Source organism: Perognathus longimembris, chromosome 12, assembly GCF_023159225.1.
Source record: "Perognathus longimembris pacificus isolate PPM17 chromosome 12, ASM2315922v1, whole genome shotgun sequence".
NCBI classification, from domain to species: Eukaryota; Metazoa; Chordata; class Mammalia; order Rodentia; family Heteromyidae; genus Perognathus; species Perognathus longimembris.
In genome coordinates, this window is record NC_063172.1 from 15,096,617 (window position 1) to 15,118,100 (window position 21,484).

General features: G+C 40.5%; 1 protein-coding gene across 5 annotated transcripts in view; it reads right to left on the bottom strand.

The window, feature by feature from the left end:
- Positions 1–9,209: 9,209 nt before the first annotated feature.
- Positions 9,210–21,484, bottom strand: part of Col14a1 (collagen type XIV alpha 1 chain) — a 176,445-nt gene continuing 164,170 nt past the window's right edge. For 4 of the 5 annotated variants that reach the window (XM_048358765.1, XM_048358762.1, XM_048358764.1 and 1 more), the window contains exons 46-48: positions 12,092–12,169; positions 11,486–11,641; positions 9,210–10,039 (exon numbers count right to left, since the gene is read on the bottom strand). In XM_048358765.1, coding sequence (XP_048214722.1) covers positions 9,960–10,039; positions 11,486–11,641; positions 12,092–12,169 — 314 coding nt within the window. In that variant the 3' untranslated portion in view covers positions 9,210–9,959. Of the gene's footprint in view, positions 10,040–10,330; positions 10,817–11,485; positions 11,642–12,091; positions 12,170–21,484 lie in introns of those variants that run through there. The other variant, XM_048358767.1, reaches the window with a different exon arrangement.

Below are 21,484 nucleotides of genomic sequence, written 5' to 3' on the forward strand. Positions count from 1 at the left end.
GGAGGAAATTCTGACCATTAAAGCATCTGTCTTTTACTTTTTAGCAAAGTCGCCCAGTCCAAATAAAATATTAGTATAATGTGTTAGGAGAATAGCGCTAGCTCTCTGACTTTTCCATTTGCTGCCACCAGCATGGTGAGGTCACACAGCCGGCAAGTCACAGAGCCACAGGACTATGTGTTTTCCTCGGAAAACAGAACCTGGATTGCAGCCAATGCTGTAATCTGTATTAACCAAGGATTAGCTACTGTACTGCATTCAATCATCAACCAATATTTCCATCCCAACCCTTAGTGGCTTGAATAGTTTTCTAGGGGGCTTGAGATGCATATGTAACTAAATCCAAGTCTTACTTTATTATGGAACTGTATTCTAGTGCAGGAATGCAGATAAACTATTGTATGTAAGTTATATTAAATATATACAAGTTATATTAGTAGATGTTAAATGTGAGATCTCGCAGGTATTTGCCAGGATACTCCTGCATAACAGCACCCCAACACAGTGTGTTGGTTTTTTTCCATGACAGATGGAATTCCACTGATTTCTTTTGGACTCATTGGGGCTGACTTCCAAGGTCTAGACCACAAGACCCTTCTTAGTTTGGGCCAGTTGGAGGAGAAAAGGCAGGAGCTTAAACAAGAAAGCTTTTACCTATGCAAGAATGTTCCAGGTTTCTGTTGGGACTGTGTGCATTAACCGCTGGTAGGCTGGTATAAGTCAAAATAGTCTAGCATAGAAGTGATGGGAAAGGGCAGAAAGAAGTGGGTAGTTTTTACAGATAACTTACTAGTGCTGCTTCCTACTGTTTTGTTGGGTCACTTCTCAAATCAATTACCTGCACCCAAATCCTTGTTTCCTGAGAAGAACTCAAGTTGAGACACATCGGCTTCACATTAAAACCAGACAGGTGGTTCTAGCTCTGACATTTTATAACATTCTCAAGCCAAATAGAAAGTGATTTCCCCATCACCTAGCATAAAAATCCATGGAGCTTAGCAAGGATTTTCCTAATCACACTCCTTCATCCTCATTTCCATGATGTTTCCTATGTTTGAACTTTATATCCCAGCTTCTCACAAACAATCTTAAGTCAAAGTCATGCTCTTCTTTCTCTGTGTCTTTTGCCCTGCTTGGAATAATTCTCTCCAGCTTTCCTCTGCTTTCCACAATAGCTCCTCCTTTCCACAACATTTCCTCTGTTCTTTCTGTGGATCCTTAGGAATTTCTTCTCCCTTGCTATCTTTGCTCACTATACATACATTTTAATTAACTTATTTATTTATTGTCAAAGTGATATACAAAGGGGTTACAGTTTCATATGTAAGGCAGTGAGTACATGTCTTATCAAACTTGTTACCTCCCTCCTCATCTTTCTCCCACCTTCCCCTCTGCCAATTCCCTGCAACGCCCCATCCACCGAGTTGTACAGTTGGTTTACAACATATTGCCTTCTAAGCATTGCTGTTGCATTGGTTTGCCTTTTACCCTTTGTCTCTCCATTTTGATGTTCCCCTTCCCTTCCCTAGTTCCAATAAACGTATCTACAATACCCAGGGTACTAAAATCAGTTACAGTGACATCAGGGGTAAAACCATGGGGAAGAAAGACAAAAGAAAAATGCATAATTTCACATGGTACATCGAACATAACAACAACAATAATAAACCACTTATTTCCATAACTTGGAGTTCATTTCACTTAGCATCATCGCATGTGTTCATATGTACATAGCTATTGAACTATTGTGATCTTCTGCTAGGACTATCCTAGACGTTACGCACATCTTTTTTTTTTTTTTTTTTTTTTTTTTTGGCCAGTCCTGGGCCTTGGACTCAGGGCCTGAGCACTGTCCCTGGCTTCCTTTTGCTCAAGGCTAGCACTCCGCCACTTGAGCCACAGCGCCGCTTCTGGCCGTTTTCTGTATATGTGGTGCTGGGGAACCGAACCTAGGGCCTCGTGTATCCGAGGCAGGCACTCTTGCCACTAGGCTATATCCCCAGCCCCCGTTACGCACATCTTTTACAACCAGTTCCTTATAATGTTACAATTGCTTTTTTCTCTATTGATAAGTTAAGCGTGGAAACAAAAAATCATGTGTATGTGTTCGTATATGTGTGTGTCCTGTAAGCAGTGAAAAGGTATATAGTTGGTCCTTATTAAAGATTTGCTGTATGAGTAATGATAGTTACAGTAATACTGCTCTCTCTCTCTTGCTTTCACTCTCTCTCTCTCTCTCTCTCTCTCTCTCTCTCTCTCTCTCACACACACACACACACACACACATTTCTGGGCTGTTACACATTAAAAGTAGTTTGCTCCTTGCTCCTGTAACAATATAAAGCACGTGTTCCTTATCCACCACTGATTTCCACAAAATGATTCAGGAACCAGATCAGCTTCCATCCTGACTGCGCCCTCTCTCAAGTCCTCGAGTCCTTTCTGTCCAGGTATGAGTGGAAAGTGGCAGGGGGAGACACTGTAGACTTCTTGCCTTGCTTGACTCTGAAGCCACATATTTCACCAGTGGGAACATGTCATAGAGCTATACTGAGGGAGTCTGGGAAATGAAAATCCAACATAAATTTAGTAGGGGAGAAATGAACTGACACGTGGGTTGCTAATCTCAGACACAGCAGTTACCATGAAATCCTCTGTGATCCAGACACGAGTGTCTCTTTGTTGATACCCAGGGAGAGGAAAAACTCCAGCCTTCAGTGCACTAAGGGAAGAATGTATGGACAACATGTATAAGCAAATCCTGGTCCCTAAAGAGTTACAAAGCAGCTGATTACTTCCAAACACACCTGACTTAGCTGCAGTCAGAGCCTATGTGGGTCGCATAATAGTTCTTAATGAGCAAAAATTGGGCTGGGGATCCATGTGAGTGCTAGAGCACTTGCCCAGCATGCGTGAGGCTCCAAAATCCATCCCAAGCCCTGCAAAAGGAGATGTTAACATTAAGACTCAGAAATGGATCATGAGCTGGTGGCTCACACCTGTGGTCCTTCCTCCTCAGGAGGCTCAGATCTGAGGGTCCTGGTTCAAAGTCAGCTGGGGCAGGAAGGTCCAGAGACTCTTATCTTCAATTAACCATCAGAAAACCGGAAGGGGCACTGTGGCTCTAAGTGGTAGAGCACTAGCCTTGAGCAAAAGAGCTCAGGGACAGCTCTGAAGCCCAGAATTCAAGTCCCACAAGTGAAAAGAGAGAGAGAGAGAGAGAGAGAGAGAGTCCGAAATGGTGTACACGTTACAGTCTTTCTAGTAACAAGAAGTGACTCATATTCCTTTTTTTTTTTTTTTTTTGCCAGTCCTGGCCTTGAACTCAGGGTCTGAGCACTGTCCCTGGCTTCTTTTTGCTCAAGGCTAGCACTCTGCCACTTGAGCCACAGTGCCACTTCTGGCCTTTTCTATGTATGTGGTGCTGGGGAATCGAACCTAGGGCTTCATGTATTCGAGGCAAGCACTCTACCACAAGGCCATATTCCCAGCCCAAGAAGTGACTCATATACTACTGTTTAGACAAGAAACAACAGAAACCACCAGCTTATTTCTACACTTCTGCACTACTGGGTGAACATGCTGACAAATGAGTAGTCTGTTTTATGCCTCATTGCATACTACTTTTACTGATACAATTATAGATACAATTCCCTCAGAAAACATCCAAAGAAGAAAAGTAAATTTCACCAAAGCTGTAGAACAGAAATAAAGTTAGTGCTACATGCACAGTCAACTTTTGACGTGTATCCATTTTGCTAGTTTATCTCGTGGTCTCCAGAGGTGTGTCTCTTTGCTCTTTAATAAGACCTATTCATGCTGGAGAGTGGAACCGAGATAGAAGAAACCTGGGCCACCATCCAAGAATACCAGCCAACAGGCAGTGACAACAGAGATCAAGTTAGCACGACTTCCACTTGTGGGATCCAAATCTGATAAGAAAATATTTTATTTGTGAAGCTTAATTCTTTCTGCTTCCAAACATCTCAGTTCAATGATGCCAAACAAATATATGAAGAAGGACAGGTAAAGTGAAAAACACATGTATTGTGTTTTTCCTGACTAATATCCTTTACTATATTATTTTCTCCTAATTTTGGAATACTCCTGTCAAAATGAAACATAAAGAAAATAATAAACAGCATTCCATCATCCATCCAAAATGGTATGTAGGTAACAAACATGTGTTTACATATAGCATAGTAGTATTCTACAAATATAGAAGGAAATGTATAGCAGAAATAAATTCTCAATACATCTCACTGAATGATTGAGCATATTTGAACACTAATGGTATTGAAAGTTGATCTGCCCAATAGTTTTATGACATGTTTTTGGTTTTGTTTTTTTTTTCTCAAATTTTTATTATCAAACTGACGTACAGAGAGGTTACAGTATCATACGTTGGGCATTGGATACATTTCTTGTACTGTTTGTCATGTTTTTGGTTTTTAAGGCAATATTTTATCAAGATTTCCCAAATGACAGGATTCTATATATCTTCATTAAGCACACTTCTTTTTTCTGCCTTACTTGTTGTTTTTGCTTTGGTAGTACACAGAATTTAAAAATATATATATATATATTATGATTGCTCTGGATTTTATTATGGAACTTCAAGGTTTAATAAAGTTAGGTTAATAAAGTGAGCTTTTGGGGCTGGGGATATGGCCTAGTGGCAAGAGTGCTTCCCTCATATACAGAAAATGGCCAGAAGTGGTGCTGTGGCTCAAGTGGCAGAGTGCTAGCCTTGAGCAAAAAGAAGCCAGGAACAGTGCTCAGGCCCTGAGTCCAAGCCCAGGACTGGCCAAAAAAATAAAATAAAATAAAGTGAGCTTTTACTAAATTGGTCATAACTATTTTTAATCAATAAGGTAAAATAACACTACAAAAAGCAACAAAATATGCTTATTCACACCCACATATATTTTTATTGCATAGTAAAATATAGAGCAATATCAAATACATGAATGCATTTGTATATGCACCTAAAAAAAACATTCCACAATGCCTGGTCTATTGTTTCTTTTATTTTGCTTTAAAAAATCACATTGTCTATTATTTTTCTAAACACCAACAACCCATTTTTCTTGAAACATTGAGGCATTAATACATTATTTTATCACATAGGATTTGATTTTGAAATCTTTTATAATTTTCTAGCAAAGTCAAAGTCTTTGAGGACTTACTATGAAATATTCCTTTCCCTCACATCCTCTAACATTTTTTTAGATCTGCATCCGAAAACGAATATGAAGCTGACCATTCCTATGAAGGCATTATTTCTGTTTCCCATATTTTCTGCCTTCTACCTAGAGGAGAGTCTTCCTGCCGCAAGCGGCGGATGAGATTTGGCTCCAATCAATGAAGAAACTGTGCCCGGATGAGGGAATTCTTAGAAGTATTCTGCAAATGTTTATGGAACCGCTGTCAAGTGTCAAGCACACGCCCGGCAGCCTGAAGTCTATTAAACATCACACACAACTTGGGAGTGCACAAGTTACGAAATTAGCTAGCAAAAGAGGACTGAGACTTGGGGGGCATGCTTATCAAGATGGTCATGGCAGGGTTTAGGAAAAGCATCACATGGGAAGAGGAGCATCCAGTGAGTGTTGGCCATCATCTAACACAAGGCAGGGCAGAGAAGGGCTTTCCAGCGGAGAAAAGAAAACCATGTCAAAGACATAGAAACAGGACAGAACATGCAGAAAGGGTTTGGCAACTAGCTCACTGTGGATGTAGTTTGTAATAAAATATTTGGTTCAGATATATAAACATATTTCATAAACATAACTATGAATAACCAGTTAAAGAGTTTGAAAGAGGCTTTGAAGAAAGTGGGACATTTTCCCTGGTAATCATATTCTCTCCTGCCTCTCCATCTCAAAGCTTTTCGCTTTTAAATACTACCTGCAGACTGAAGTAACTAAACTTATCTCCAGCCTTGATTTCTTCCCCAAGTTCCAACTTGCCTCTTGTAAACCTCACATTCAGTTTATCTTCTCAAGTGAATTCTGCGACCTCCTTGTCTCAAATTTGCAATCCCCACAGGGATGAATGTACTTCCATCCATCCCATAGTTTACACCAGAATCCAGAGACTTTCTTCACATACCCTTCTAGTTAATTAGTAAGCTATGCTGGTTCTGGCAACTCTGCCAGTCCTCCATTTTCTCCCACCTGTCCATCACAACAGCACACCCATGTTTCCCAATTGGCTATGACCGCCTCCAATCCATTCTCTACAACCTGTAGAATAATCCCAATGGGAGCTCATGAGTTACCTGAGGTGCTTGGATGAAAAATAAAGCAGTCAATACCTGGTCTCAATTCGGACAACTACAACTGATCTTGGAGATCTTCTGGGAAACTTCACGTTAATGAGCCCTATCTCTACTGTTTTCTACCATTGTAACTTGAAGATTAGCAACATGTGTGACAGAGTAGCCTACAAGTTCAGAGTGCATGTATTTGGCCAGAACGTCTAGATTTGAGAGCTAGGGGTATGGCTTAAGTGGTAGAGTGCTTGCCTAGCAAGCACATGGGGTCTTAGGCTCAACACCAAAGAAAGAGAAAAAGAAAGAAAAAGAGAGAAATTGAGAGAGAGGGAAAAAGAGGGGAGAGAAAAGGAAGGAAAGAGGGCTGGGAATATGGCCTAGTGGTAAAGTGCTTGCCTTGCATACATGAAGCCCTGGGTTTGATTCCTCAGCACCACATTTATACAAAAAGCCAGAAAGTGGCGCTGTGGCTCAAGTGGCAGAGTACTAGCCTTGAGCAAAAGAAGAAGAGGAGGGAGGAGGGAAGAGGGAGGAGGAGGAGGAGGAGGAGGAGGAGGAGGAGGAGGAGGAGGAGGAGGAGGGGGGGGGAGGTTGGAAAAAGGAGAGGGACAGAAGGAAAAAACCAAAGTAATAGCTGTTTTGAGTCTAAAATAGTATAAAACAGCAGCAATAGGCTATCATTGTTTCTCATCAATAGTTCTGATGCTTTTATACTTCACAGCTTATATGACGGTTTTCTTTGGCCACTTTCATGAAATTAAATGTGCTGTAAAATGTTTTGCTTAGGTCAGAAGACCCAACACATGCCACCTCTGAAAGATTAAGGCAAGGGCTTTGTGCTCTCTTTTCTCTTGCCATGGCAATCATGGAAGGGCAGGTTGTTCATAGGAATGTCCAAGATGGAAACCATGAAGAATATCGATCTTAGACAAGGTGGACTGCTGTCCTGCTCTGTGTGTAAGAAAGACATGGGTGTTGTGCTAAGCTCCTGAGATTGTAAGGATGGTTGTTAACCTCTGCATAGCTGAGCCCAACCTAACAACTTTATAACAGATACAATTTCTAAGTTTAGCTTCTAGTGATCACTCAGTGACAGTGATAGAACAGAGCCCAGGAAGGTGGCTGGAAGGTAAAGCTCTTTTCCCTACACTAACTTAAGACATGTACCATATCAGATAACCTTTATTGCCTTTGTTTGTTCATTGGTGCTGGTCCTAGGTTGATCTTAGGCCCCGAGCACTGTCCCTTAGCTTTTTTTTTGCTCTACTATTTGAGCCACAGCTCTACTTCCAGATTTTTGGATATTAGTTGAAATTTAGAGTCTCAACAGGCTTTCCTTCCCAGTCTGCCTTCAAACCACAGTTCTCCGATCTCAGCCTTTTGAGTAGCTAGGAATTAGACAGGTATGAGCAACAAGCATAACTTTTTTTTTTCAATACAAAGTAATACCCAAAATGACTAGTCCCAAAAGAAAATGGGAGGTTTTTTTTAAACATGGTGTAAATTCTGAAAAGTAATGTCTTTCTTAAATAATGATGCTTCATTACTTTAAAAAAGGATATAATGAAAAAAATAGAGGTCTATGCCTGCCAGAATAAATAAGTCAATAAAAATGCACTTCAAAGTCAGCTTTTATTAGACAATGTGAAATAAACATACAAATCCAGAATCTGTGTTACTCCTTTTATTTTGAGCATTTCACTCAATAAAATTTTGATAGGTTGAGTGCAAGTGATGACACATTTTAGACGAATGAAACTTTCCTATAGCTTAAATAAACAAATTTAAGTCACTAAGTAAAACCAGTGCTCTGTATTTGTACAACTCAAGAATAGACTGGAACTTATAGTTCTGGTGGTTTATATTTCACAATTTAAAACAAACTGTGAGTCTTTAGAGTGACATGTTGGATTATTTGTTTGCAAGAGCTCAAACACTAACATGTATAAAATTATCTTTCTCTATAGTCACTCATTAAATGTCACAGAGTGGGAAATCTGAGACACAAGGCTATGCAATTAATAATCAATCAAAATCTTCAGTTATTTAAGGAGGGACAATGATCCCAAAGGACTCTGGGTAAAGCCCATATTGATTAACCTTGTGCAAGTTTTTCTCCTCTTTGGTCTTGGTTCTATAGGTGTGGTATGGGGGTCAAAACTGACTGAGGACAGCATTTGGTTATCTGTTCACTGTCTTTTTTTGTTACATCAAAGAGCTATTTGTTTGGCTATCTAAAGACACACTAGTAGGATCTATTGGTTGAATTCTGTGACTAAAGAAATCTTTTCTGTGAACCAAGGTCAGGAGTTCTAGAAAGAACCTGGTGGCCCGACAGACACTCTGCTTCTATAAGATTTTTTTGAATCCTGAAAGAATCCAGCATCTGGTCATAAATCATCCCATTCTAACTTTTATTAAATGTGCTGTTATCACAGTGATATAACAGAGGAAAAGGAACAGACTTAAGTTATGGTTCTTTGTTATTTCTTCTTTTCAACCAGCAAGTAATAGAACTCAGATCTTTCTGAAATACGTAAGCATTTTCCTTTTTAAGAAAAGATATATTCTATTTTTAGCTAGAGTTTATTAGATTCAATTACATTCTCTTTATGTCTTCTAGAGAGATTTTCAGACTTTTCTCAGGACTGGAAGACAGAGCACTCTATGGTCAACCATTGGTTAAGCAGGTACTTAGCAGTCTTCATGTATTTGTCCTGCCTTCACTGTCTGGTGTTATAAATGAATAATTAAAATCTGCCAGGCACTTTCTCTTAGGACTACTTTTTCTGTTACGCTTTCCTACTCCTTTCCAACTGAAGCTGGAATGTTTACCCAAAGGAAGGCAGCTGCAGCTTTTCAGGTGAGCACACAATTCAAACTATGGAAGTTTAAGGTGAAATTTAGAAACACAATGAAAAGAATCCACCGACGTTGTTTAAAAGTTTTATTTGCTTACAAAAAAACAAAGAATAAAAACAGGTCTTTGAAAACTTATCTGGTACCTATACAAACAAATCCCTGTAGGTAAGAATAGGCAAGCCTGGAACATACATTTTACTGGACAAATTGTTCATTTAAAAAATGGATCTCTTTGCATTAGAGTTGGTGGAAAGTCCTGACGCGAGGCAAAAATAATCACTAAGTCTAGTTTTTGATTATTAAATCCAGAAACGTTATTTTCTAGTACTTCTTTTTGAATACCCGTGAAACCAGTTGCTAAGGGATCTAAGAGTTTGACAGGTCAATTAAGCAAGAGGTAGCTGACCCATGATAATCCTTTCCCTCGGAGCTATTAGTGGTATAATCTCTGAGTCCCTTGAGATTCGATCTTGTGCTGCTGCAACCTCATGTCCCTCCAACACTATCCTATCCATCGTCTTCACAAAGAAAACATCCTAAGGCTCAATCTTTCCCAATTGATCTTTGAGTGTACTCTTCTCTGGAACCACAAGTTGTCTGGTGTGTCATTAAAACAATGAAGCCCTCATGAATTAAGGAGATCTTTAAAAAAAACATTTTTATGGATAATAACAGGAATAACATGATCAAAGGAGGAAATATTTGAAGCTGTTGAAATGACTCCTCTTCCTCCCCAAATAACCTACAAACCACGTGACATTTTCTTGAGTAACGTTCCTTCAGAGGTCTTGCCTTTGGTCTTCAATGTCTCCTGACGCTGTCAGATCCCAGAGCCCCACAGTTCCATAGCTTCCTGCTCGTCGTGGACAGGGGTGAACTCAGGCTCATCGGGATGAGGAGCTAAAGAGGAAAAGTGGGGGGGTGGGGACTATGATAGGACCCAGGAACCATAAATTGATATCCTCCCCTCCCCTGAGTCCTTAGAGACACTGATGTGGTCAGTAAACTATAAGGATCCCCTGGGTTGCTAGAAAGCTGGAGGCCTCTCCCTTACTGTGCCACTCCCCCTAAGGTTTCGAAGTTAAAGGAGGAAGGTAAAGAGAGAGAGATGGTTAGAAAAGTGAAATGATAGCCAGCTGCTTAAATATTGTATGTTTTATTTACAAAAGAAACCCTGGAAACACCGCAGAATTATAAAAGAAAAATAAAATTTATTAACAGCTTTCATGTTAGAAGTCCATCACCAAGGGAGAGTGGGGGAGGGGAGGGGAGCCTGGGAGGAAGGGAGATCGGGGTGATGGCAGAGGAGGGAGGGTCACCTCTTGTGTGGGGGTGAAAGAGGGAAAGAGGAGAAGGACATTAGGGAGATTTTCCACAGAAATTCTTGTCATCATCATAGACCTCTATCCCAGGCTGACCTGGAACAGTCCATTTCTATAACAATTGGCATGTATGATTTGGTCAAGATTTGCTGTTCTCAATCCATTGTGTTTTGGAGCAGGGTGGTAGAGAGTTCTAAAGGTGGGAGGCAGGGAAGAAGGCAGGAAAGAGGAATGCCCATTGTTAGGAACAGGGTCTTAGTGGTAATGGTGAACAGAACAGTTCTGAATCCATAGACAAATGCCTACGGCAAAGGACTTCTGCCTCAATGCTGGTAATCATTGTACGGAATCAGGTCTTAAATAAGGGACAAAGGGATTTGAGAGAACAGGGAAGGAAGAGATGAACAGAGAAAAACACATCAGCAAAACTTTGACCGATTCCCCTAGCAACTAAAGTTTAAATTTCTCCTGAAGCAGAAAACTTTAAACTCATTGACTAATAAGTTCATTGCTCCATATTCATCACTGGCTCCTCTATCTTTTTAAAGTTTTCAAGGGTAACTGACTAACTAGGTTCCTTGACCAACACGCCCAGTGCAGGAGATTTAAGGAAGCATCATCATTCAGATTCTGTGAGCCAGGGCAGCTGGACCCCTGTTCTTTCTCCCTCAGACTTCCCTTCCAATGATCACAGAAGTAAAATAGTATGGGAACCCTATTCCTGCCCCCCAAAATCCAACTATATCCTCCAAATGACCCAATTGGAAGCCTGAGGCCAACTTTAGGTGAAGCCCCATTTACAGGAAGGCTTTGATGTGCTGTGATCTGAATTTCCTCTGGGAGACTTTAAAGGATTCATTTCGACAGTCATCTTCACTTTCTAGAAGATGCCTCTGGAGAATGTGAAGTGGTGAGGAGCCCATACAAGGCTTCCCCCTCTTAACTGCTCTATTTCTTCAAAGCACATCATCCTGCTACTAACCATAGCAAAACTGTTCAAGGCCCCAAAGAAGATGACACTTACCTCCTACGCCATAGGAAGAACAGGATGAGGGATCACAATATCCAGGCTGGCCAGAAGGACCTTGTGGTCCAGGTACCCCCAAGTGACCTGGTGGTCCTCTTGGTCCAGGAGAGCCAGGAGGCCCAGGGCTGCCAGGCCGACTTTCCCCGGAAGGTCCTGAGAGGCAGCCACAGATGAAAAGAAGTGTTCATTTACCCTAATATGGAGAACTTTGAGAACTAGGAACCTAATGCCTATAAGAAGACACCGTACCCATTTACACAACTGGGGTAAGGGATCTCGCTCTACTCATTGACTTCTTTTTCCTAAAGCCAATTGTCTGAGTAGAAGATCACATTGTGATAATGGATTAATTTCTCAAAGAGCTAACATAATCCTGAAGATGGTGTTTGGTACTGGACATTTTTATTTCTATGTCTGTATCTGAGAATATTATTTCTGTATCTAAAGATCTGACGGAAGAGCAGTCATGGATGGACTCTTACTAGTAAATTGGCCTGTCAATAGAATAAACGAGAAACAGACATTCAATCTGGATATAAAGATGTAATACAGCTATTCCCCTCACCCATGATGTCAGTAAATGTAGATTTGTAGAAAATGTACCTGCTGGTCCAGGTGGGCCTCTTGGGCCTTGAGTTCCAATGCCTGGATTTCCTCTCTCTCCCTTGAAACCAGTGAGACCTGTTCAAAAGAAAGAAAGAAGACAAGAAGACAGAAAAGTAGGAGATGGAAGGGAGGGAAAAAAGGAAGGCAGAAAGGGAGAAGAGGAAAGGGGAAGGAGAGGGGGAAGAAGGAGGAAGGGAGATTAGGAAAGGGGAAGGAAGGAGAAGAGAAAAGAGGGAAAGGAAGGAAGGAAGGAAGGAAGGAAGGAAGGAAGGAAGGAAGGAAGGAAGGAAGAAAGAAAGGAAGGAAGGAAGGAAGGAGAAGAAAATTCTCTTTAGAATTCTGTCTTGGTACTTCTGTTTGTATAGGATTTTTTTTTCTTCTTTTCTTACCCAATTTGGTACCTCCTTTCTCATTTTCCCCCATCTCCCTCCTCCTCACTCCCCCCCCCATGAGTTGTACAGTTGGTTTACACCAATTTGTTTTGTAAGTATCACTATTGCAATGGTTTGCCTTTTTATCTTTTGTCTCTCGATTTTGGTATTCCCTTTTCCTTCCCTAGTTCCAATACACATATATACAGTATCCGGGGTACTAAGATCAGTTACAGTAATAGTAGGGGTAAAACCACGGGAAGGGAATACAAGAGAAAAAAGAAGGTATGGTTTCACATGGCATGTTGAAAATAACTACAACAATGATATATACCACTTTTTTCCATAAGTTGGAGTTCATTTCACTTAGCATCATCTTATGTCTTCTTACGGGCATAACTATTGTTGTTTGCATAGGTTTTAACAGTTACCTTTCTGATATGGAGAATGGAGGGTGTTGATTTAAGGTTATGGGCACCACAGGACTTTTGGATTAAATCCTGGCTCATGTAACTCATGAAAATCCCATTGCAGAAGGCTGGTTCTGTGTGTTTGACTGTAGTGTATATTTGGAACACAGCAACTATGCTTATCTTTTTCCTTCCTACTGAAGTAGTTCGGCCTGTCAAACTCCACCCAGCGTCTTTGCGTGAATCAGGACCTTTGACCATGCAGTTGGCACTCCACAAATAGTACAATAGAAATTAGAAGTGGACATGCCTAACATTTTCCTTTTGGTCCACCCTGTAATGTATCTGCAAGAGGCATGAATTGTAATTAGGCAACAAAGTTCTGACAAGAGTGAGTTTCCATTCAAAACTTGGAAGCTTCAGAAAAGCCTGTGCTTGATTTGGCTGATTCAGCCCCATAAAAATATAAACCTGCTTGAGCTCCTTTTCCATTGAACAGAACTCTTATTCCAAACAATTTATGGCACTATTAACAAACTATACATTTTCACAGGAAAATAAAAAAAAAGAAATCCATACTTTGACACCTCATCGTTCAAATAGATCCTATCACAAGATCATTGGACAGGAGGGAGCACCTGTACTGAGACCCCAACATCTAAACTCAAGATTAGATGATGTTAGACTAGAATGGGGGTGCTCTGGATGACATCATAGAAAACCTTGCTGTCTGAGAGAAACACAGCACATTTTCTCTCTGATATTCAGAAATTAGATCTATAACACACTGGCATATGGCAAATTATACAGGACTCTAGATACTCAGAGTCCCACATACAGTGGGACCAAAAGCGGATACTCTTAGGAGTGAATCACAGAGATACAATGCCTAAGTTCTTTCTTCATATTCGTATAAAATAATATACATATTAAAACTAACTCTAAGATACAGAAACAAAATACTTTTCTTTTTTTCAGCTGTTGATGATTCTGTGTTCTTTCTGTGTATATGATGTATTTGTGTGTGTATCTTCAGGGGGTGGAGGGTGAAGAAGGCACAGAACTCGAGGGAAAAAGGGTGAAAAAGTGCAGCAGTGGCGCTTACTGGACACTGATGAAAGTGAGCTCTACAAGTCATGTGTAAAGACAGGAAGGAGGGACTGGGGGAGAACGAGGGAACAGAAGACACTGTATGACAGGAAATGTACTCATTACCTGATTCATGTGATTATAATCCCTCTGCCCATCACCTCTATAATAACAATAAAGTAAATTTAAAATAGAAACAAAATCCTGCAGTCTATTTTTGGGGGGAAGTGATAACTCTTTGGAAGAGCCCAATGTAACACGATATCTCTGCTAATTTATTTCTATTAAGAAAATACATCAAATTGGCAAACTCTAGAAGAAATTATAAATAAGAGAGAATAGCCAGTTTGGTAGGTGTCATGTGGGTAAAGGTTTAAAAACAATCTAAATAAAAAATAACCTTTTCCCTTGCTGTAAGGATAATACATATTCACTGCAGATAAATTACAAGTTACAATGAGCAAGAATCCTGATACTTGAAAATAATCAGTTTTAATATCTTTGTTTCTAAGTTCCAAAAGGAAAACCTATCATGTACTTGTACTGGAGACAGATGGTAAAATAAACAGTAGTAGGTTAACTAACAGTTTTTTGTTTTGGTTGGGGTTTTTTTGGTTAGTCTTGGGGCTTGAATTCTGGGCCTGGGTGCTGTCTCTGAGCTCTTCAGCTCAATGCTAGTGCTCAACCACTTGAGCCACAGTGCCATTTCTGGTTTTTCTGGCGGTTATTTAGAGATAAAAGTCTCATGGACTTTCCTGCCCTGGCTGGCTTTGAACCACTAATCCTCAGATGTCAGCCTCCCGAGTAGCTAGGATTACAGGCATGAGCCACCAGCACCAGGCTCAGATTTTTTTTTTTTTAATTTGCATGTGTAATGATTGTCCTTGCAGTGTGAACTGCTTCTCATCACCACCTGCAGAGATCAAGATAGAATGTCATCTTTGAAATAGCAAGTGCTCTTTCTGACTAGGAGTAACCTGCCTGGATCAAACACCACTGTACCTCCTAAACACCCTATTCTGCTGCGTGGGGTATTGCTGATACTATCAGAGCTCCCAAAAGACCACTGCTCCAATGTTAGCCTAGGGCACAGGCCACCAGCTCTGTGACTGTCTGTGAAGCGAGCCTGTTAGGAGACCATAAAGAAGACAGTGACTTCTCAAAAGTAGAAATACAATCTCCTGTGCGTTCAACAGGTACATAATTCACTCAGACTAGTCATTTAATGCTCAGTTGCTCATCAAGTTGTTGAGACAGAAAAACTACCTATCTATTGGGTATTCCCCTAGGAGCTCATCGAAGTTAGTTCCTTTTTATTAGTAATTACCATTGTTGTCGTTATTGTTGTTATTTGAAAACTGGAGTTTGGACTCAGGGCCTTGTGCTTGGTAGACAGGTACTCTAATATTTGAGCCATGCCTCCAGTCCCTTTTTTGCTTTAGTTTCATTTTCAGGTACAATCTTACTTTTTTCTTTTTTTGCTCAAATTGCCCCTAGACTTCGGTCTTGTTTATCCCTCCTAAGAGGCTGACATCACAGTCATACACCACAGTGCTAGCCTAATGGTTGAGAGAGTGGTAGTGCTAATATTTTACTCAGGCTGGCTTTGAACCTGGATCCTCTCAAGCTCCACTTCCCAAGCTGCTATGGTTATAGACAGGGGCTACTACAACCAGCCTTAGGGTTTGTTCTTCTTAGCTGATGGGTGGTCCCATAACTTGTCCATGCTTGCTCCCTTACATACAGCTGGAAATTTGGCCAAAATTCTTCATCTGTTAAAATTCACATTACTTTCCCAACAGGGAACTGCTAATTTTGAAAGAACCAGAAAATAACTAAATGCACCAATGACTAACACCAAGCTGCTGCTGATTAACTTGGTGGTGACTCAGAGACCTCTCATGACCTCTCTAGGCAATCTCTCTATGCCACTGGATCCTCTTGAGTTTCTCTAAGCAGAGCCTTAAGGGACATCCCCAAAAGTGCTAAGTTTTCTAACCTATCTTTCTACCCCTGGCTGATTCATGGGTAAGACTGAATGAAGCTATGATAAACTCTCTGTAGCCTACTATAGTAATATTTCCCCATGCGCACAATATGGTTCTCACACCAAAGGAATATTCATATCCATAACTAAACATGGCTACTATTTCTTTCTGTCCATATCTCTTTTTCTCTCTCTGTCCCTGTCCCTATCTCTTTCTCTGCCTCTCTCTTGTTCTTTAAGTGAAAAGAATATTAAATCATGAGGGTTGAAATTAAAGTCTAAACTTAGACATTTTAGTGCTCTAAAAGTTGATCTGGGGATATAGATAGATAGATAGATAGATAGATAGATAGATAGATAGATAGATACTGGGGCTTGAACTCTGGGCCTAGATGCTGTCCCTTAGTCTTTTATACTCAAACCTGACAGTCTACTACTTGAGCCACACAACAAACACGAACAAAGGAATAAACAAATTAATGAATTATTTTTCCCCTCCCAAGATATCTGTGTCTCCTTTGGTACCAATTATCCTACTGTATTATTCAATCTCATGTTAATCTGCCTCCCAAACTCTGGGCCTTTTGACTGAGGAGACAATTTCTTACTGATCTCTTTAGCATCAGACCCAATGAGAACCCCACAGTTAATAGAGGGTCTAGTAAATATGGACAAACAGATGTCCAGACTAACATCCCTGCTGCACCTTAAAAGCAACAGCGCCTCTGAAGGATCAGTGGACAAAAGTTCTTAGGCAGAAGCCCTGCTACTTCCCCACTCCGGAAGTATGTGAGCACTGCTTGTTAAAATCGAGTTCCTGGTGTGGAACGTCCTCTTCTAGTGCCTTTTGAAAATAAATATAATTGGCTCCACTGAGGTTTAAAGTTCTGCCATCTTGTCATGAACATAATTATTATAAAAAGAGCTAACATACCAAAAAATACAATTAATCAAAGATGAAAATAATGTTTTCTGTGAAATTACCAAAAATGTTTAGGATTTATGAGATGTCTTTTTCCCCATCTTCCCTTTCCCTCTTTCCCTTTCTTCTTGTCTTTTTTCAAAATCTATTTTTTCTTTCTGACTGTCTCTGCCCTTGTCATCTTTCTAATAGAGCCATTTTTAGCGTCATAGTACAGTTAAGCATAGTCTATTTCCCATATATCCCCTGCTTACTTATATGCATATCCTCCCCTCCCCCCATCAACATCTCCCATTACAGTGCAACATTTCTTATTTTCACTCATCCCTTTAGAGTCTCACTTGGCACCATTTCAGACTATACAGTTCCTAACACTACACTCTATTATTTACTGAATCACCAAAGCAGGGATCTACTCAGCTTAATTCTTCATTGTGTCCCCAGTGGCAGCTACAAATTAAACACCCAAGAAACAACTGTCAGGACAAAAAAGGAGGAAAGATAAGAAAGAATGGATTATGCCTTAAAAAGGTAATTGTCATTCTATATAATTAATATGCACTATTAAAAGATAATTTAAAAAAATATCCGCCCAGCCATTGGATGAGCAAGTGAAATGCGAAGTTCATTTACAGACTGTGGCAAAAAAAAGATGTGACTTCTCCTGGATCCACGATTCCATGTCAATCCGAATGTCAGATGCTCTGTGTATACAGGCTCATTTACTCTCCACAGAAGGAAGGAAGAGGACAGATATTACTAGTGTCCCTGAAAGAGGGTTGTGATGGGAGAAAGACTGAGTCATCTTCCCTTGGTTAGGAAGCAGCAGAACTAAGGTTGCAATGGAGTCACATTGGTGTAGAAACCTCTGTGCTTACCCACTGCTCTCACTGTCTTCTACTCTATACTGGACCTGCGGGGCTGTGTTTCTTGTCTTCCTGTCTGCCAAATCAGTCTGCTTATTCTCCCTTTCTCCACACTGGGTTATCAGCCTGTGTTGGTCACACTTCCTCAGTTACCTTTGTTACTGGCCCTTTGTTTTGTGCAATATTGGAGTTGAATTCGAGAGGATTTCTTTTGCTCACACTACATGTCCATGTCTGGCTCTTTGTTGTCTGTTTCTTATTTTCTTTGGCCTGTTGGCTTCCATGTAGGAAGATTTTGCTCATTCCTCTGACTGCCTGGCCACATCAAGCACTCCAGGCTGGAGTCCCTTGCTGCTCCACCGCTCAGTCACTTCTTCCTGAGTGCAGACCTTCTGAAGAACTCCCAAGGATTTATGCCCAGGCAGATATGCAAGGCCTGGGGAATGCTTTCATTGTCATTGTACCAAAAAAGTCACCGAGACTGTGGAGCAAAGCTTTAGCTGTGTTATGTTTGTCTGTTGCCTGGGAAATGCTGGCAAGCAATTCCAAGTACAGTATGTTGCTACTTCAATGTATGCTTAAATGCATGGCACTAGGTGGAAAGCACTTAATACCTAGCTACTAGACAGCAGAGTATTGGACTCAATTCAACAAATGTTCTAAGTACCTTGCCAGGTTGTTATTTTTACATTTGGTCTTTACAGAGTATGTCCCATGCTTTGTGTGGGGATGTCTCAGGTAGGAAAATGCAGATTTACCTTAAATATATAAACTCTGCTAAAGATTCCTCTTGTTAATACATTTTTCATGTTAATTGCTGGGCATCTACTCTGCCTTTATAATTCAGGGTTTAACCATATAAATCACTCTAGGTCACATACTCAATTAGATGGGTAACAGAAAGGTCTAGAGTCACGCAAAGATGCAACATACAAATTAGCAGCAGTAGGAAGTCACTAACACCCATAGGAATGTAAGAACAATGGGAAAAAAATTGTGTGAGTGGAACTTAAAGCCTAGAGCACACCAGAAGTATCTAGAAACAGAGAGAGAGGTTGTCCAGTGGAACCCAGAACCCAGAAGGGTTTGGGCCATAGTGGAGTAGGAGAGAAGGCATGATAAGATTGTGGAGAGGAGTGTTCTGGCTTTTGCCTTCTTTGTTCCCTCTAATCTATGTTGATGCCTCCCATAAGCTGATCATGTCCAGAGTGGATTGAGTCTGGATTCACAGTGCCACACGGTTAAGTCACATATCACGAAAACAGGAAGAGAGAAAAAAGTAGAATCCAGACTCAAATTAAGAACTCAGATTCAAATGCACACTCTGTTCATAGCAGGTCATCCCAGAGTAGGGAAAAACATGACGAGAGAAAGAGGTGATAGTGAAGTGGGAGAAGAGTCAGGACATAACTAGGGAGCACAAAATGGGTGCATCCATGGAGAGACAGAGGCTTTCCAATATGGCTGCCACCAGATAGGAAGTCTACAAGAGCAGGCATCATCCATGCTTCTCTAGACTACAGAGGGGAAGGTGTAGGGGGAAACTGGATATATTTGAGTGACTTTGCCCACATCAGAGGATCCAAATCTACTTTAAAATGTTACACTTATTTTCTGACTAACTTTGCACTTGAAAAAAGTGCTTAGGTCGTTAACTTGGTAGGAATGTGCTATTAACATGAAATCTCAGGACTGACGCACTATAACCACACAGGCTTTGGCTTTTAATGTGGCCCTAGGGTGAATGAGTAATGACAGTCACAAAGCTAGCCAAGAGCAAATCAACACCATAATCATTTATGATTTATGAAATAACTATAGTGCAGGTATTCTTCATAATATGTAAGAAAAAATACACATTAGAATTGACCTTTAGGGACAAAGTAGCCATCTGAGATAGGATTACGAGAAGTGAAATTATTATACATGTGAGGAAATGAACTCTACCTGGGCATTAAATGCCATGTGTGAGGTACTAATGAGGTAGGATAGAGAACCAGCTGGACTATACATTTTGGAGAGGGAGGGCATGTCAAATACTCTGTGAGTATATATTTAAACCAGCATTCTCCCTTCCCTAATGCAAATTCAGACATCATTGATTTATTGCATATTTATTCAGAGCTAGTATATTTATTCTCTAAGGGTATTTTTGTTGCTGTGCTGATGGTGTTTTTGTGCCTGGGCACTGTACCTGAGACTTTTTTGCTCAAGGCTAGTGCTCTACCATTGACCCACAGCTCTACTTCCAACTTGTTGCTGGTTAACTGAAGAGTCTTGCAGACTTTCCGGCCCAAACTGCCTTTAAACCATGATCCTCAGATCCCAGCCTCCAATGTGGCTAGAATTATAGGGGTGAGCTACCAGTGTGTCTAAGTTTTTTAATTTTTTTAAGCTATGGAAACAATTCTACTGGCTTCGGTTGCAAAAGAAATGGGAAATGCGAAATGATATTGGGGTTGGGGAGCAAGATACAAGGGGTGACTCTGTCCAAGAAACGCTGAGCACCTAGATGGCCACATTAAATTGTAAACCCATATTTACAACTTTTGGAAGTTCAGGGAAAAAAATAAAATAGAGAGAGAAGAGAAACAAGATGCACAAAAGGAAAAAAAAGAAATGTTATGATCAACACCAGTTATAGCTATTTATTATTATAACAGTCATCTTCTAATTACAGAGCATGCAGACGTAATTTCAATTCATCAATGACCTTTATCTTTCTTTGTGTTTATCTGGAGGATGGTTTTGTCCTGATTGCAATTATTTTCAGAAACAGGAATATAAAAGATGCTAGTATTCTCCAAAATAAACTTTTCCAATCTGTGCTACTAGTCTGTTTTTAGGCCTTTAACCCCATTTCTTAGATTTCTCTGTAAATGCTACATCTACCCTTGAATGATCTGAAAGATTACAGGAGAGAACACTACATGTAAGTGATGAAGACCGACAGTGAGTTGGTTGGTCCTTCTCGACCCCCTCAAATCTCGGGGTCTTGGAAGTCACACTGCAGAAGAGCCACCATCATGGATGGAAGCATTGTATCTGAGATCTGCTTAGAGGAGAGGGATGACTTATATACAAAATCAAGTCCCCCTGGGCCTCAACGTAGGCAGGACTTCATGACCCTGACAGAGCATGGTGGAAATCAAAGCATGAGATAAGATTCAGAAGCTTTGTAAAGTCTACTTCAATGGCTGTGGTCACTGGCTATGAAGAAAATGGCCAAGCAGAGTTCCATGATTAAAAAATGGAGCCCTCCTGCCTATACTGGGGCGGGGGGGGGGGGGCGGGGGATTGTCATGCCAACCAAAACTCCCACTAACAGCAGGCTTGGATGACATCTCAAGTTCATGATTGGCTCAAACTAAACTCTAATCCCCAACCCACAAAAATAAAGCCATTATGTTCATTGCTTTAAATCACTAAGTTTTAAGGTAATTTTCTACAGAGTAGTAGATTGCCAATACAAGGAGTTTCAACAGCCACAGTTAATGCATGAACTCACTCTGTAATGGGATTAGGGGCCAAATAAAGGAAAGAACATTCATTCATTGCCAATGTCTAAGGTGGATGTGCATTAGGAAACACAACCCATCAAACCTTCAAAGGGTAGACTCCAAAGCAATTCAGCTTGGACTTTAGCCATTGTTTATTGAATGAGAAAAGAAAATGCTCTATATCGTTCAGGAAATGAGAGGCAAGGAATAAGAAGGCACAGTGAATTACAATAGATTCCTTACAG